The 17,130-nt window shown below is 37.3% G+C and overlaps 2 protein-coding genes across 6 annotated transcripts in view; one reads left to right on the top strand and one right to left on the bottom strand.

The window, feature by feature from the left end:
* Positions 1-4,119, bottom strand: part of ARMH4 (armadillo like helical domain containing 4) — a 244,161-nt gene extending 240,042 nt beyond the window's left edge. The window contains exon 1 of the mRNA XM_032875299.1: positions 4,027-4,119. The gene's annotated coding sequence lies outside the window, so the exon portion shown is untranslated. The remainder of the gene's footprint in view (positions 1-4,026) is intronic.
* Positions 4,120-4,195: 76 nt separating this feature from the next.
* Positions 4,196-17,130, top strand: part of ARID4A (AT-rich interaction domain 4A) — a 65,945-nt gene continuing 53,010 nt past the window's right edge. For 3 of the 5 annotated variants that reach the window (XM_032875295.1, XM_032875296.1, XM_032875293.1), the window contains exons 1-5: positions 4,196-4,322; positions 5,405-5,461; positions 7,654-7,764; positions 9,725-9,790; positions 10,774-10,864. In XM_032875295.1, the coding sequence (XP_032731186.1) occupies positions 5,456-5,461; positions 7,654-7,764; positions 9,725-9,790; positions 10,774-10,864 (274 nt within the window). In that variant the 5' untranslated portion in view covers positions 4,196-4,322; positions 5,405-5,455. Of the gene's footprint in view, positions 4,323-5,278; positions 5,298-5,404; positions 5,462-7,653; positions 7,765-9,724; positions 9,791-10,773; positions 10,865-17,130 lie in introns of those variants that run through there. The other 2 variants (XM_032875297.1, XM_032875294.1) reach the window with 2 other exon arrangements.

The following is a 17,130-nucleotide window of genomic DNA, read 5'->3' as shown; positions in this document are numbered from 1 at the left end:
CAGGCTTCCGGCTGAGCAGAGAGCCTGACTTGGGAATCAATCCCAGGACCACCACCCAAGCCAAAGGCAGAGGCGCTCAACCCACTGAGCCACCCAGGAGCCCCGATCCAGGTCTTCTAAAACTGAAACATGTTCGGGGAACCTGGGTGGCTCAGAGGGTTAAGCCTCTGCCTTCAGCTCAGGTCATGGTCCCAGGGTCCTGGGATCGAGTCCCATATCGGGCTCTCTGCTCAACGGGAACCTGCTTCTTTCTCTCCCTCTGCCTGTCATTTCCTCAGTTTGTGCGCTCGCTCACTCCCTCTCTCTCTCTCTCTGGCAAATAAATAAATAAAATCTTAAAACAAAACACCTGAAACATGTTACCTCATTTTCCCACAAAATGAGGCTTATTCTAAAAAACAAAAACAGAGACTTCTTTAGTTTTGAGTATGCCACAGTCCTCAGAACATAGACTATTTTATAATCTCCTTAAAAAACAAACAAAAACTTCTCTTCTAAATACTGATGAGATCCCTATGTCAACTATTTTAACGTGGGCTCAAAAAAAAAATAAATCAGGAAAATGTTCAGTGTTCCATGATTAAAAATCCAGAAATGGGAACACGAATGGATAAAAAAATCCACAGGAACATTCTAATTTTGAGATTTCAGTGTAAAATACTACCTTAAAAAGCTAATTACAGAGCTTCATTTGAAGCCTTGACCAAATAAATAAATCATTCTGCTTTCAAAATAGCTTTTCATCATTGAAACACCATTAAAAATTGTGGTGACTTTGATTTTGTAGGGAACATTATTAGTTTGGGCTCACTGAAATACAAAAAACAAATCTGTCATAATGAAATTTTTTTCATTAATACCTAAGAGATGATCTAATGACCGTTCAGTTAATATTCAAATACAGTCACCCTCCATTAATATATCATAAAATCCTTAAGAATTCTCAGTGGGCTCTAAATCTGTATTACATTATCAATTACAAATCAATTCAGTATTAAAAAAATTTTGAGGGCTAAGATAGCATCATCTGTGGAACATAAAAAGTAATGTTCTATTACTACTACTGGTAGTAGAAAAGTACTACTGTTAAAGAAAACATTAAGATGGTTTACAAAAGCACCAAGAGAATGCACATAAAGATGGAAAACTTTAAGGATGACTACGAGGAAACATAAACTCACTAACTATACCATAAAAACAGTATTTGTTTTTAGTATCCTCTAATGTCACTTCTGTGTAGCAAAATATTCCACTGTACAAATGTCTAACTAGAGTGAAAAATACATTATATTTAAGAAATCACATACAAAGGCCAATAAAAATTCTCATAATTATTTTACTGTATGTGTGACTTAAACATTATAATTCTGCTTGAATAAAGAGACCCAGGGGAAGAAACTGAAAAATAAAGCTGAAGAAAAAACAGAAAGAAAAAAGTAAGAAGTAAGTAAGTAAGCAGTAAGAACAAAGCTTTCTGATGGAAACTGTACAAAGATGAAAGACTTAACTGTATAATCCTTTTGGCCTTATGTTTCCACTTCTAGGAATTTATTCCAAATAATCAAAGATATACAGAAAGATCTAGATGCCTAGATATTTTAGCAACAGACAACAACTGTCAGGCACAATCTTTTGTAAAACATGCACAAGGATACCATACATTGTTATCATAGAAAAACTAAGGTATCAGATCATATAAAGTATGGTACATCTATTCTATAGAACACTACGCAACCAAGAAAAATGATTTATGGATAAAGTGTTTCCCATGTTCCAAGTATCTTCCATAAAGAAAAAAACACAAGGGATAAAATGAGTACAGTACTAGATTAACCTTTATTTTATAAAACAAAGCTGATGAAAAAGAGAAACCCTTCTGTATTATATAGAACTACAGTATAAACTGTAACTTTTGGTGGAAAGAATACAAGAAACTTTTGTTTTCTTTTTTGGGCTTTTTAGTAATTTCCCAATGTCCACTGACATGCATTATTTGTATCAGATAGTAAGTTTTAAGTTGGGTAGTGGAATTATAGGTGATTACCCCCTGGACAGTTCAGCAGTATTTACTGTTTTATTAAGAAAAAATAAATCACTTCTTTTCAACTTTTACTGACATATCTTGTCTATATGCCAATTTTTTTAATTAGGAAGAAAAAAATCATGGAAATATTAATATTATTCTGTGATAAAAATGTTAAATATTTTAAAATTCAGAAATAGGAAGTACATAAATAGATAAAATTCATAAATATGTACTAAATTTGAGATTTTAATCTACAAGATCACATCAGGAAGCTAATTATACAGATTCATCTGAACCCCTGGTCAAACCAAGCTTCTTTTAACCATGGTTCTTCCGTTTTTGCTATTTATGGTTCTACTGGTACACAGCACTGGTCCATAAAAACTTTTCCACCCAGTCTACCCAATTTTAAAGATTTTTACAGAAATTATAACTTACCTCAGTAATACTTAGGATATTTCACTGAAGGTCTTGTTTTCTTCAGACCAACTGCCAAAAAACCGCCAATAAATTATTAAATCACACAATCGTTTCTAGTCTGGAGACCTAACAATATGGGTCAATTTGAGCAATAGGGCTCAAAAGAAAGACAGAAAGAGAATAATTTTAAGCAAGTATCCACACCAGTGTGCCAAAAATGCCTCATTCCACTCTCTTAAGTAATTTTTAGAAAAATCACTGCTGTGAATGAAAATTTTAGTTGGACAGTTTTTCTTTTTGAGTAAATTTACTCAACGTAGATTCAACGATATTTCACATTTTTAAAATTTCATTCTTTAAAACAACTTGCCAATTCAAATTCCACTTCACCATTTCAAATGTGTTTTAACAGAACACAAAGATTCTGCCAAAAGCACAAAATCAATGGCTGCCCTGACCAAAGTTCCTATCGGGGAGGTCCTCTTATTTAAAGTGTTCTCAGTCCCTACAAAACCACTACCATTTCCTTTCAGAGCAGCATCAGCCTCGTGCTGAATGGCACAGGCCGCCTATCTAAGGTTAGAGTAGCAGAGCCTGGGCTAGGTATCCAGTTCCACACCCCGCAGATTCCTGCAGTTTCCCCAACGCTTAATCCTGTGAGGAGCACGCGGAAATCTCTCTCCCCACGCAGATGGGTGTAAACAACTTGGCCTTCCCCGCGTTAATTAAGGAGGCGCCCACAGCAGGTAGCACTTGGCAAGAAGATATGACAAGCTCCTGAAACGCACTTCCAAAGGGAGGAAGGCGAAAGATTTATGCGATCTGAAGAGAAACCAGAGTATCCAAAGGGAGGAAGAACTGATCGGAAAGCTGACTCCAGAAAATCCCTGGGGAGGCAAGCAAAGGACCCGGCCGGAGAAAGAAACCTGCACATCTCCTCCGCCCCTTTCTCTCTCGCGGCGGGAGAGAAAGCCTCGCCCCCTTTCAACCCGCCCGCCTCCCAGCTCCCCACCCCGCCACAGCGAGACCTTACTTTGCCATGGCCGCCGCGCGGCCCGTCCACTTCCGGTGCCGGTGCCTCTAAAGCTGCGCCATCCCCGAGTCCCTCGGATATCCACAGCTTCCAACCGACCTTTTTGACACGTCCCCGACTCCTCCAACCTTCACCAGGTGCCGTCCTCGAGTGAAGAGCGGATAGGTGCCGCACTAAAATGAAGCTACAAGATAACGCCCCGGTTCTCCTCTCGCCAGAAACATAAAATGCGATAGAGCTGCAACCACCACCGCTCAGACAAAATGGCGCCGAGAAGCCGGTTTAGCGCAGGCGCCTTGGAAAGACCCTGCCCCGCCCCCGTCCAAATCCTGGCCGCAGCTCCGGGTTCGGTTTCCATGGGACACTTCGCCGCCAATCCTCGTGCCGAACTGCTCTTCCTGACCCCTCAATTTACCAATCAGTGCTCGGTCAAGCACATCCGGAGTCGTATCAACCAATCATTTTTCAGGACCTGCTTACTCAATACTCGATTCTCCAGTAACGTTAACCTTCGGAAACAGCCAATCATAAGTGGAAGATGTCCTACCTGCTGTTTTTCGCACCAATCCGTGAAGTTTCACAGCTACATCCAATGAGGACGGCAGGTAGCGAGCTCCAATCCGAAGCTCTTCGGCGTCATGAGCAGCCAATAGGAGTTCGTGTAGAAGCGAGTCTGCTCAACAGCTTGTTATTTGGTGGATTGTGGCAGTAAATCGGGCGAGTGGGGAACCGGGCGCAGGAACTGCCGCCACGGCCGGGAGTGGTGCTGCCCGGACGGGGGCCCACGGGGGTCAGTGGGGCGGAGGACTCGGGAGCTGACAGCGCGCACTTCACCCGCAGTTGGTAGGTGGTGAGAAGGGAAGTGGGGGATACTGAGTGGACGAAGCGGCAGTAGCAGCTCGTGCTGCTGCCCGGGGTCCCGGTGCAGTTGGAAGCTTCGGAGGTGGGGAGGGGGTGCTGGGCAAGCGGTGCGGCGAGCGCAGGGGAAGAGGCAAGTCGTGGAGCAGGGGCAGCAACTGCAGGAACGGCCGCCGCAGCCACCTCCTCGGCGGCTTCCCGGGGAAAATGGCTGTGGGGCTGGCCGCGCCGCTAAGTTTGCTTCCGCGCGGTGAGGAGCAGGCTGCTTGGGGGAGCCGGTCCCCAACTCCGCGGCGCGTCCTCCCCTGTGGAGTCCGTGGCAGGACCCGAAGGGCCGGGGGCAGGTACCTCTCTGGGCTGTACAAAAAGTTGAGGCGGGCGCGGGGAGGAGGCGGCGGCTGCCGCTGTGCGGCTCCCCTCCCCTCCCACACCCTCTCCGGGCCACCTCCCCTCCTCCTCTCCGCCCCCCCTCAGCCCCCTCCCTCGCGCGGGTCTCCCCTCACTCTCGCGCCTCCCGGCTGAAGGCCGCGGCCCCTGCCCCATCGGTGAAGAAGCGCTTCTCCTTTCTGACATGGTGCAGAGCGGAGGAAGGAGAGCAATGGCGCCGTGACACTCCGCTGCCGCCACCGCGGGCCCGGGGCGGGCCGAGGGGGCCGAGCGGCGGAGGCGGGGCGCGGGCCGAAGTCGGGGTATCTGGGGAGGCGGCTGAGCGAAAGCTTGGCGACCCTGCCTGGGGGGGACCTGGGGAAGCCCACACGGCGCCCTGCCCTTCTCCAGAGCGCTCGGTCCTGGGGCTCGGAGTTGGGCATTTCGGGTCAAAGTGGCGAGCGAGGCGGGGGCGCGGTGGGCCGCTGGCGAACTCTGGGGAGGAACGAACTGCCCTTTGGCGCCCGAGGGTTTCTCGCTGTTTCCTCAGCTCCTGCGTCCTGGCTGCCCTCCGGGGGATCTTATCCTTCGCGGGTGAGGGTTCTGCCCCTCCCCGCTGGCGTTTGTTTACTTTCTTTCCTTGGGTCGCTCCCCTCTATTGACTGATTCTGTTCCTGTCTTTCCCTTCCCCATGGTTCTAGCGACGGAGAAGATAGCTCGCTGAGCTGGAACCCCACAGATCACCAGTAAAAATGAAGGTAAGTGGAGTCAGCGCTGCTCCGAACCTCGTGCCCTGGACACGGCTTGTCGTGAGGCTAGTGCTGTGGAATGTCATTTTTTTTTTTTTCCTACTCAAAATTGATTCCTCTACTAAGCAGCGCTTTCTGAAAATGAGGACGTGTTGAAAGGGTGAGAAATGATCATTGTGTCTAATGCAGTCAGTCCGGCTCCTCTCTGAAGCAGTTAGCAGTTTGGAAAGGCTGGTGCAGCCTTTCCATTGTTGTCCATTGGGCTAGTATTTTTAAACACTTCCTGTGTTGGCAGCAACCTTTGCAGAAGTAAAGCTTTTGTCCTGTTTTGGTTCTTTGGGGGATTTTTTGAAATTTTTTTTTTCTTCCAGAGTGCCAGTATGATTTTCTAAGGAAGGAATATGTGCATTGTGTAAAGGAGAGGTCATTTCTTCTGTGAAAAATTCTGTAGCTAAAATATTAGGGGTATTTTTCAAATTATTAATGACATTAATAAACTATAATATTAATGTTCTTACTACTTTAATGTTTAACTGAAACATTAGTTTCAGTTCAGTCATTATAGTAAACATTTTAAAACCAAGATACGTTCTTCTGAAGATAGCTAATAGTGCACACATCGTATGTGATATTTAAAGGGAAAGGAAGTTATAGCATTATGTAGTACAGTGGCCTTTAATATTTCAAGTCAGATATTTATTTGCCAAAGTGTTCCTCTTCAATTTGCATTATTTGTAAATGCACTGACTTTAAAAGGTACTTGATTCCTTACTCATTTACTGTTTCATTGTGTTAAACTCTGCAATATAGCATTTCCCCAAACTTTCTCTTCTTATCTTTTGGAGATGACACGTTACCTTCTTTAATGTTACTTGGGAAAACTTACTGGAAAAGGAAAAATCATTTCTGCTTGCAAGTGTTATTTCTGAAGTGTACACTGTTACCTTTGTGCTTAGCTATATTGAATCGAGTCTATATGAATACATTTAGTTTTTGAAAAGAAATACGTAAAGTGAAAGACTTAGAATAATCATCATTCTGTTACTGCAAGATTAAAATGAATGGCAGAATGAAATTTCGTACATCTTTCAATGTATCACTCTGATCATGGCCATTTGCTAAAAGTAGAAGTTTTTTAGTAAAGCTTATTTTTTTAATATATCAGGAAGATTAGGGTGATAAACTACGTACAGCCCCAAGTTTTGAGCCATTAGTTCATATATCTGCATTTATCAGCTGACTTAGACTAAGATTTTTTTAAATGTAGATTTCAGCCAATGATTCCCCCAAGTATTGCTCTCCTTATGGAAGGGATTGGCTTCATTTCTTATCTATGCGGTTATACCGTTACCAAAAAGATACTGCTTTAATGTAGCTGTGTTAATAAACATTTAACTACATATTGTTAGCATTAATCTTAATAGCAGTATTTCTTCTAATTTGAAAACAAAACTTTCAGGCCATAATTAAATAATTTTAAGTTTTATGAGGCACTTGGTATGAATATACCTTTTCTGGTTTGGGAGGCTTTTTTTTTTTTTTAACATTTTAAAAAAATATTTTATTTATTTATTTGAAAGAGAGAAAAAGAGAGAGAGAGAGAGAGCATGAGAGTGGGGAGGGTCAGAGGGAGAAGCAGACTCCGTTGCCGAGCAGGGAGCCCGACGCAGGACTTGATCCTGGGACTTCAGGATTATGACCTGAGCCAAAGGCAGTCGCCCACCCGATTGAGCCACCCAGGCGCCCGTTTTTTGGTATTTTGTACTTTATTATTTTTTAAGTAAGTTCTGTACCCACCATGGGGGGTGAACTCACCACCCAGAAATGGAGAGTCACATGCTCTGCTGACTGAGCCAGCCAGGTGCCCTTGTTTTTTGTTTTCTTTTTAAATATGTTCATTTCTTAAATAAATTGTAGAATTGTTGAAACATTTTGTATCTGGAGGAAAAAACATGATCATATGACCTTAGTGAAACTTCTCAGTTAAAACTTAAAATGTTTTGTTGTCAGGACATAGTTTATAGTAGTAAAGGAACGTAATTGCTTGCTTTAGGGGTATTTTTCAAATTATTAATGACATTAATAAACTATAATATTAATGTTCTTACTACTTTAAATACAGAACCTTTTAACGAATGAGGTTTGAGGTTGGAAGTAGGGGAGAATAGTAGTGACATTCACATATTATGTTCTTCCATCAGGCGGCGGATGAGCCTGCCTATCTGACAGTGGGAACTGATGTCAGTGCCAAGTACCGAGGTGCCTTCTGTGAGGCAAAAATTAAGACTGTGAAAAGGCTGGTAAAAGTTAAGGTAATTTTTTTTTTTTTTTAATTTAAATGCAACCTGTATTGAAGAGAATTCGGGATGGGGACACTGCAAATCAGCATTTTATTGAGTCATTTTTATGTGAAAGGACTGTTGTATACAAAACTATAGGAAAAGCACATTAAAAATTACGAAATAAGGAACTCAAAATGAGAAGTTATTCCAAAATGCTTCTCTGAAAATACAATGTTTATGAGACTTATATTTGGCTCTCTGCTGTTGTGGCATGTTTACTTAGGCTGTGATCTATTTTCTTCTCTTTCATAATGTTCAGGTAGAGACGATGTCAAATGATTAGGAAAAATAATATAGTTGAAATTGTTTTTAAGACATTGTTAAAAATGATTTAAGAATTTTATTTTTAAGATGCTTTTATGACCAGAAAAAAGTCACCACATTATTCCTGTGCAATATTTGGAAATACAGAAAAGTACCAAAGGATTAATACCCATAGCTTACCTCTCAGAAACTACTATTAACATTTTTGTGTTTCCGTCCAGTAGTTTTCCTATATAAATGTTTTTAATAATCTTACTTAAATTACAAGTGTAATCCATGTTTATTATAAACATTTTTAACATTATAGAGCTGTATAATAAAGTTCATGAATGTCCTCTTCGGTACTACTCCAGAGAGACTCAATATGGCCTGTCAAATACTGTATAGTGCCTACCATAACAGTATTATTATTGTTGTTGTTGGATCATGTTGTACTTTCAGTTTTGCAGTTTGCTTTTCACTTCCATATCTGATCTTTTCTTACAAGAATTAAGCACCATAAAAGGAGGACATGTTAGACTTGTTCTGTCCTCAACACTAGAGTAGCGCTTGATACATAGTAGGGCACTATACATAGTAGGGCACTCAAAATATGTTGAATGAGTAAATGACCTGGAGCAGTTATTCTCAGAGTGTGGCCTTGGACCAGCAGAATCATCTTTATCTGGGAACTTGCTGGAAGTGCAAATGTTCAGGCCCAGACCCAGACCTACTGAGTCAGAAACTCTGTGACTAAGGTCCAGTGATTGTATTTTAACAAGTCCTTCAAGTGTTTCTGCTGCATGTTAAGTTTGAGAACCATTGAACTAGAAGAATATGATTTGTGTGGCAGATAAATAGATTTATCTGTGATTATTATGAGATATCTTTTTAAATTTTGATCTGATGAAATTTTTCTTCAGGAATTGTTACAGTATCATTTGACGTTTATTCGTTTCAATTGGCCTTTTTTACTGTGTCAGCTATATGGGATTTGATTACTGAATATTTACTTGGATTTTGTTGAGAATTTAAACTTTCTATTAATATTGTGGTCTTGATATATTTATGTAAAATCGGTACAGTGATGGGGGAGGACGTGTTATACATTATAGGGAATTTCAGTTTTCATATTTTGAGTACTTGCTCTGTGTGCATGATTATTACACTGTATATTTGGGAGGATTTATAGTAAAAAAAGAGTTCTTATTTGTCACTGAACTACCTATCATGATTATTTAGGTTTACTTTATAAACGACCAACAGTGTTCTGGTTTTAATTTACCTTGAATGTGGGCAATAAAAGTTTGATACTGTTTTTTATATACTTTGTGACAGAACCTTTTATAACTTGATAAAAAAGAAGGCAGCTTTAAACTTTTACAGTAATCACTACAAATTATAAATCTCACATAGTTCATTAATTCAGCAAACATTTATGAAGTGCCGTAATATGCACTGACATTTGCTGACTGCTGAGGATATAATGGTGAAGGAGGATTCTAGCCCTCAAGGAACTCACAGTTAATGAGAGAGACAATAAACACAAATATAAGACAATGTAATAAGTAAGTAAAACAGGAGTAAGCCCAGGATGGTAAGAACATGTAGATTAAAGACTTCAGACTGCATAAACATGTTGTTTTAAAAGTAATATGCAAATTATTGTGCAAAAAATGTTTTCCAGGTACTCCTGAAACAGGATAATACTACACAATTGGTGCAAGATGACCAAGTAAAGGGTCCTTTAAGAGTACGTATGTTCTGCAGTTTAAAGTTTGTAATGATAAATCACAAATACATATGGTCAATTACTGAATTTTACTTTCATAGATAGTTTTAGAATTTATAAGAATGTTAATCAGAAAATAAAAATACAAATGAAGTGTTAATAGAGTTAGTATAAATTCTATTACACTGGCTGTATCCTTAGTTTAGAAAGATAAATCATCTTACCAGAGGGTAATTTAGTATATATAGACATGAGTTTTCAGCCACCTTTTGTTTTGATCTCTTGGATTGAATATCTTAGCGTTGTCTTCAGAGATATTTAGCCTGCTAAGTAATATACTAGTATCATAAGTTGGAATCTTTTGTTGTTCTAACGTTTCAAGTAAAGTATATTTACTTCATAATTCAATTTAGTGGATACCTATATTGTGTTTTCCATCCATTTCTGGCCATTTGTTGATGTAATAAATCTTTGTTATGTCAGAGTACCACTTCGGTTAATATCTCATTTATCTGATATATCTGATATGGAAGCTGAAAGAAGGTCAAGTGGTCCATCCCTCTCTCTACAGGTGAACCTTTATCTAAAAGGTCCCTTAAAGACGAATGTTGAATCCAATATTCAGTATTTCTGTGAAAGAAAATTGAAGCTACTTTTGTTATCTTATGGTTTTCTGGTTCTTGCATTCCACAATTTCCTTGAAGGCAATGTGATGTAGTATAAAAGCTCTGAAGTAAGACTTAAGAGACTGGGTTCTTGTCATCTCATCTGAGCCACAGTATTCAATGTGTAAAATAAGGGTAATAATAACCTTACATGTATCAAAGCATTTTGAGGTTTAAATTGCATGATAAATACATGAGCACTATAAATGATAAAGATCTAAGTCAGTGTGAACTAGAATTATCGTAGGTATTTTTTTCTTTTTAACCCAGGTCATAAAGTTGGTGGGAATGATTTGGTTTATTTAAATTTGGTAATAAAATTTTGATACTGGGTTTTAGGTTGGAGCTATTGTTGAAACAAGGACATCTGATGGATCCTTTCAGGAGGCTATTATCAGCAAGTTGACAGATGCTAGTTGGTACACTGTGGGTAAGTAGTTAATTTAATACATGGAATTTAATTTGGGATTGCATATACCTGTATTTTGTAAATACACTGAATTATGTTGACAGAGAAATATGTATTCTTTACTGTCAGTTTACTTGATATAGTTGTTAAAATTTTAATGACACCTGCTGGCAACAAAAATAATTACCTCTTTGGTCACTTGGTACTATTTCATCCAAGAATGTACTTCTTTTTTAGGCTACCTAGATTATTTCTTTTTAAGAAAGTTAAGTTATATGGTTATTTTCTTCCATTAGAAGGTTGATACAAGTTAGTATTGTAACTAATCAGACTTTTTTACCTTTCCTATAATTACAGTCAAGATTGTACAGTTGCAGTCTTTTATTGTATTGCTGCCTATTTTACATAAGGGTAATACAGATGTTACCACAGAATTTAAAGCCTAAAAAAATTCTAATCAGAGTAGATTCAAGTCTAGATGATCATAGCTTAATTTTTGATTTTTTGATCCAGTCAAGTCTCCGTACACCTTTCAGGAAAGATACATGTGCTGCTAATGAGAATGCATACTTAACATTCCATGCATAAGCTTATACTGGCTATAAAAAACTTTATTGCCGTGAGTAGCAACAAGTGTCTTAATACATGTAAACTAAAACCTAAATGTAGTAGTTACATAGTTGCTGTCATTATGTTGATAAAAATAACAATGATTAACATTTCCAAATCTCTTCTCAGTACATTGAAACTACACAGTCCTGGGGATAATAATCCAGTCCTTTGTTTTACACTAAACATCTATACCATTGTTTGGTTTTTACATTTATGTCCTGGTATAAGTGATGTAATTATGATGTGGTTTCCTTAAAGAAGGAAAATAAATGATCCTATAGGTTTACTTTTAGTTTACTTGAATTGTTGCTTTGAGTAAAAATCATTCATCTTCCGGTGATGCTCAAAGCTGTGAAGTACATGCTTTGGTTAAAAATTGTTCTTCCTAGGTCTTAACTCTGCAGTTTTTATTAGCAGTAACAATTTGTTCTATGTAACTACTATTTTCTAACCATTTTTGTTCTTCTTGAACCTCCTAGAAATTGATGTTGGTTCACAACAGTGCTGGTATTCTGAACTACTTATTTTTAGGTAGCTTAGTTGTGGCTGTTGATAGTTGTTAGAGATTTAAAACTAAGTTTAATCTTAACTCTTAGAGATCAAGTAAATACAATTTTACTATATTAAACCAGTGGTAAAAATTACAGGCATTCATATATGCAAAATTATGCAAGATTATATAATGCATATTCAAATACTAATATTGCATCCTCTTTGGTGCTTAATAACGAGGCTTCATTGACAGTACTTGTGAAGTTTTACTGATATAATGCTTATGCTTCTGCAGAAGCGATACTTTTCAGGTTTTCACATTTTGGGCTTCTGCACTCCAGAATAACAGATCTTTATCCTCTTATGAATGGCATTTTAGCATTTCTAAAAGCTAGTTGCTAGTGAGCATTCTCTGTGGTGATTTTCTATGATGGGTAATTACAGAAGAAATTGTATAATTCTTGTTCTGAAAGAGCGTAGAATCTTAATTGCATGTAATTCGTGTATCAAGTATTAGTGTACATAAGAATCACTTGGTGCTTGTTTTAAAAAATGAGGATTTGAGGACTTCAAATCTCTTTAGTTTACTAGGTCCTGGGATGGCAACCCAAGAATCTTTCTTTTTCTAATTACATTGGCTGAACTTAATGCAGGTAATACACATTTAGTAAAATAGTCAATACTTGGAAAAACAGAGACTTATTCAGGAGAAAAATTCAAAATATTTAAGTGTTTTTGCATCTGCATAATGACAGCAAGTGACCTAAAAAATTTAAGATGTTAAAAAGCATGGTTCTCTTAAGTATGTTTAATAAAGCACTCTGCCCTAAAGAATATTTAGGTCCTGAAGGATGTAGCCCATATAAAGAACGATGAGAGCATAATGAGCCTAAAAGATGGCAAAATAAAATGTGTCCTCTCTTACAGATCATGAATGTTCTATATTTTTCTTTATTTGAGTGACTACTACCTTTAATTCCTTTTTTCTGAAAATTTTGTTTTCTACTTGCTAGTAAAGTATTATCTAAGTAGAATCAGAAAGTTACACAAAGTATTAATGATTTCCATATCATTTTTAAAAATTTTAAGTGATCTCAAAATTTGACTATTAGAAACAAAAGAAAAGAGGATACCATGCTGCCGGTTTGGATCAAATAAGAGGTGTGATCATTGGTGATCAAAAATTATCTGATGAGTCTGATAATATCTTACATACTTAGGTATATTTTCTGTGATAGTTGAATAGCCAATTTTTAATTGGCTAATATAACCTAATTTTTAAAAAATCTATTAACACCTTGCCCTCTAATATTGAATAATAAATAGCTCCAGTTGATGGATTTTTTTTGTTTCTTTGAGCCTCAGAAATAGTTCCTCTTCCTATCATAAAACAGTGTTTCCTAGCATAATTTATTCATTTGGCAGTTCTTGTCTTTGCCTGAAAGATATGTGTAATGTATGGAAATGTATTACCTGTCTAGTCATTCAAAAGGTATCAAAATTAGGATGGAATTTGTATCTTCACTTGAATGTTGCCATTAACTCCTGGTAAATACAGTTGTCAATAGGACATTCTAAAACTATTCTTCTTTCGCCTTTTTGGAATATAAAAATAACACAGTGTACTTGAAAAATAGGAAAATGTAAAGGACAGAATTGTTATTTTAGTAATTTACATATAAAATGCATATACACATATATGTAATGTATCAAATTTTACACTAAAATCTATTTGATAATGGGGCACCTCAGTGGGTCATTCGGTTAAGTATCTAACTCTTGGTTTCAGCTCAGGTCAGAATCTCGAGGTCCTGAGATTGAGTTCCGTGTTGGTCTCTGCACTCCGCATGGAGTCCGCTTGAGATTCTCTCTCTACCTCCCCCTTCATGCTATTGCATGCGCTCTCTCTCTCTCTCTAAATTGAAAAAAAAAATCTATTTGATTATTTATATATTTTTGCGACAGATGCTTTTTAAGACTCAGGATTTTTTCATGTCTTGTGATTACTGTTTTGCATGTCAGTTGGATCAGATCTCATGGAAGTTTTAGTTAATGGAGTAGAGGAGGTTTAGATTAAACTGGTGAATGGACTGATTTTTGTAGCATGTGCTGCTGGCTTATAAGGCTTTTTAATTTAGTTAGGAGCTCTTATGACAAGTTTTTTTATTACCAACATCGATCACGAATGTTTTCAAAAACCGGTGGTTATTCCACTGACTAGAAAATCACTAGGAAAAGAAATACTAAGCCAAAAGAAGCCTATGCATTCCTGTGATACGCTTTAACCTGTTGATTAAATGGCCTTCCATAAGAATTAGCATTCCCGTGATACTTTGTCAATTTCATTATACATTTGAGTGCTAATTTCTTAAGTTTCTTGATTTCTGAAGTTTTTGACCTTGGCTGCAGAGGGACTTCTGTATCTCAGATGATTTTATGTAACAGAACTATTGGTTATACCTAAGGTATGTAATTTTTAAAGTTTTTATTCCATTATGTGAAATAGTTTCTTAATATGTACATGTAGATATAAAAATATTTTACTAATTATAACTGCTATACACAGATATAATAATATTTTTGTGAAGTCAGAGTTCTTGACTTATTTTCCTGTGTTCATTTTATGCCTCTGCTTCATGCCTATTTTGATCTGTCTCAACAAAACTGTAGCTTTCAGATTCTCAGTTTCTTTATAAAAGGAAGATAGTGATTCCTACGTTGCAGAGGCTGTTGTGAGGATTAGTACCTGATAGAAGCTTAATAAGTGATATCTAATTATATCTTTGGAGAGATAAAGTTAATTTACTGTTGTTCTCTTACTGTCCTCCAGCATCTAACAGTGCTGTAATCACAGGTAGAGCTTTTGTATTTAGTAGATAGATCCCCTGTTGCTTTTGTTTCTTTTAACAGTTTAGAGTTAGGGTTTGTGTATTTGTTTGCATAGGCATTTTTTTGTCTAGTATGAGCAACATTATTGAGAGAGACTTAGCTTTGTCTTTTTTCTAAAATTATGTTTCAGTATTTACAGTAACATAGTAATAGAGGTATCACTTTTTAAAAAATTATATATTTACTTGAGAGAGAGCACATGAGTGGTTGGAAGGGGCAGAGGGAGAGGGAGATGCAGACTTCCCACTGAGTAGGGAGCGCAACCTTGGGCAGTCCTAGGACTCTGAGATCATGACCTGAGCTGAAGGCAGACACCTAACTGATTGAGCCACCCAGGTGCCCCCAGAGATACTGCGTTTATACTCTTTAGCACTCAGTAGTCCATTCAGATGCCAGTTTTGACTAGTATAAAACATTTCATAGAATTACTAAATCCTTATAGTCTGAATATTTTCTCTTGGCATACTGTAGTATACATCTTGAACTAAAAAGAGCTGTATCTACTATCTACACCAGTTAATTATTTCACTCTTGCCAGAATGCCAGAGTCATTCCTCAGTGCCTGCAAATTTGGTGTTCTTTAGATGATACTTCTAACACGAAAGTTCTAGAGGAAGTTTTTTATAGATGGAACTTCCTCATGATTTTGATAATCAGGGATGTCATGACTAATAGTTTCACTATGATGTTGACTTTTCCATCTTTCAGGAAATCTTGAATGGTTATAGAGCTTTTCAAACTTGTATATAGTACTTAAATACATGCCTTTGTATGTTTTAGGAGTTAAAAATAAATTTAAACTGTTTCTCTTTGTTCTCTCAAAGTTGTAAGTATTCCTGTGTGAAACTGTGAAATTATTATTGGTACTACAATTCCCTTTAGAGAAGTTCTTTTTGTTCTTACATTATTTCTACCCATGGTAAAGTATGTTGAAGTGAAATGCATTTTTTCCTTCAAAAATCTGATTTATTTCGAAGTGATTTTTTTTAAAAAGCAAGAACTAAAGATACTGGAATTTTTCATCAGAGGGCACCTGGGTGGCTCAGTCAGTTAAGCATCTGCCTTTGGCTCAGGTCATGATCCCAGGACCTTGCGATCAAGCCCCATGTTGGGCTCCCTGCTCAGTGAGCTTGCTTCTCCCTCTACCTCTGTTCCTGCTCTCTCTCTCTCTCTCAAATAAATAAAATCTTCAAAAAATTTTGGAAATTTTTCATCAGATCATTTGATTTGCAGCTGCCATTGATTAATAATGAAACACTGAAAAACATCTTATTGCACAATTTAATATTATCCATTGGTCTTACAGTCTCATTTTCCTTCCTCATACCTCCACTTAAAGGTGTGTGCATCTGAGCGTGAATGTGTGTGTCTGTTGTTACCATCTTTCATATTGTAGGCATTAAGGAAAATTGGAACTTTCAAGGTTTTATTCTTGAATATATTTAGGGATATTAATACATGAATTATTTTAAATTTGGTACAATAATTTCATGATCTTGGATTTTTAGAGGAAGAGTGGTTTATTTATTAGACTTGACACCATATGAATCATAGTTTTGTTACAAATGTTTAGAGCACTGTTAATCAAGTGTAGATTAGTAATGTAATTGTTAGAGGATGTTGTGTTTTATCCTGTCATTGTGTCTGCAGGTGGTCATTAATTTCTGCATCGTTGACAGTGTATAACACAGCTCCTTTTGTGGAATCATTATGGTTCTTTGAGTATGTGCTTCAGGAACTTTTCATTTTCTCTGCATTGTCTCCTGCATGTAAGAGAATTTAAACTAGATGTCTTTAGTATAAGAGAAGAACTGACTGAGGTAGATAAATATTGAAGTTCAGTACTCTTACATAAGTTCTTAGCATGAAAAAAAATAAGTTTATGATTAAATATTATTAAAGTAATGTAGAATTTCCCGTTATTAATACTAACTCTGTTAGAATGGAAAAACCTCTAGAATTGTATTGGAATTAAATCTTAACGTCATTATTTTTGTCTCTATATGCCTTCCTATGTATATGTTATTTTCATAAGATATACACATATTAATTGATGTTTGTATTATAAGTATCTGAGGTAGGGATCTCATCTTTTTTATATTTTATTTCTTCATAATGCTGGGCAATCAGGTGTCTTCTGAGAGCATTTTTTTTTTTAGAGCTTTTTTAAAAAATAAACTTTGTATATGTTAGATGTTAAAATAAGAGTGCGTTTCTGAAAAATTAAACCTATAAAAATAATATAGCTAGTTATATGGAGAATTAAAGTGATAAAATGTTAAATTCCTTACCTC

Source organism: Lontra canadensis, unplaced genomic scaffold (assembly GCF_010015895.1).
Source record: "Lontra canadensis isolate GAN:19392208 unplaced genomic scaffold, GSC_riverotter_1.0 scaffold55, whole genome shotgun sequence".
NCBI classification, from domain to species: Eukaryota; Metazoa; Chordata; class Mammalia; order Carnivora; family Mustelidae; genus Lontra; species Lontra canadensis.
Note: the sequence above shows the minus strand (reverse complement) of the source record. Positions and strands in the feature narration are given on the sequence as shown.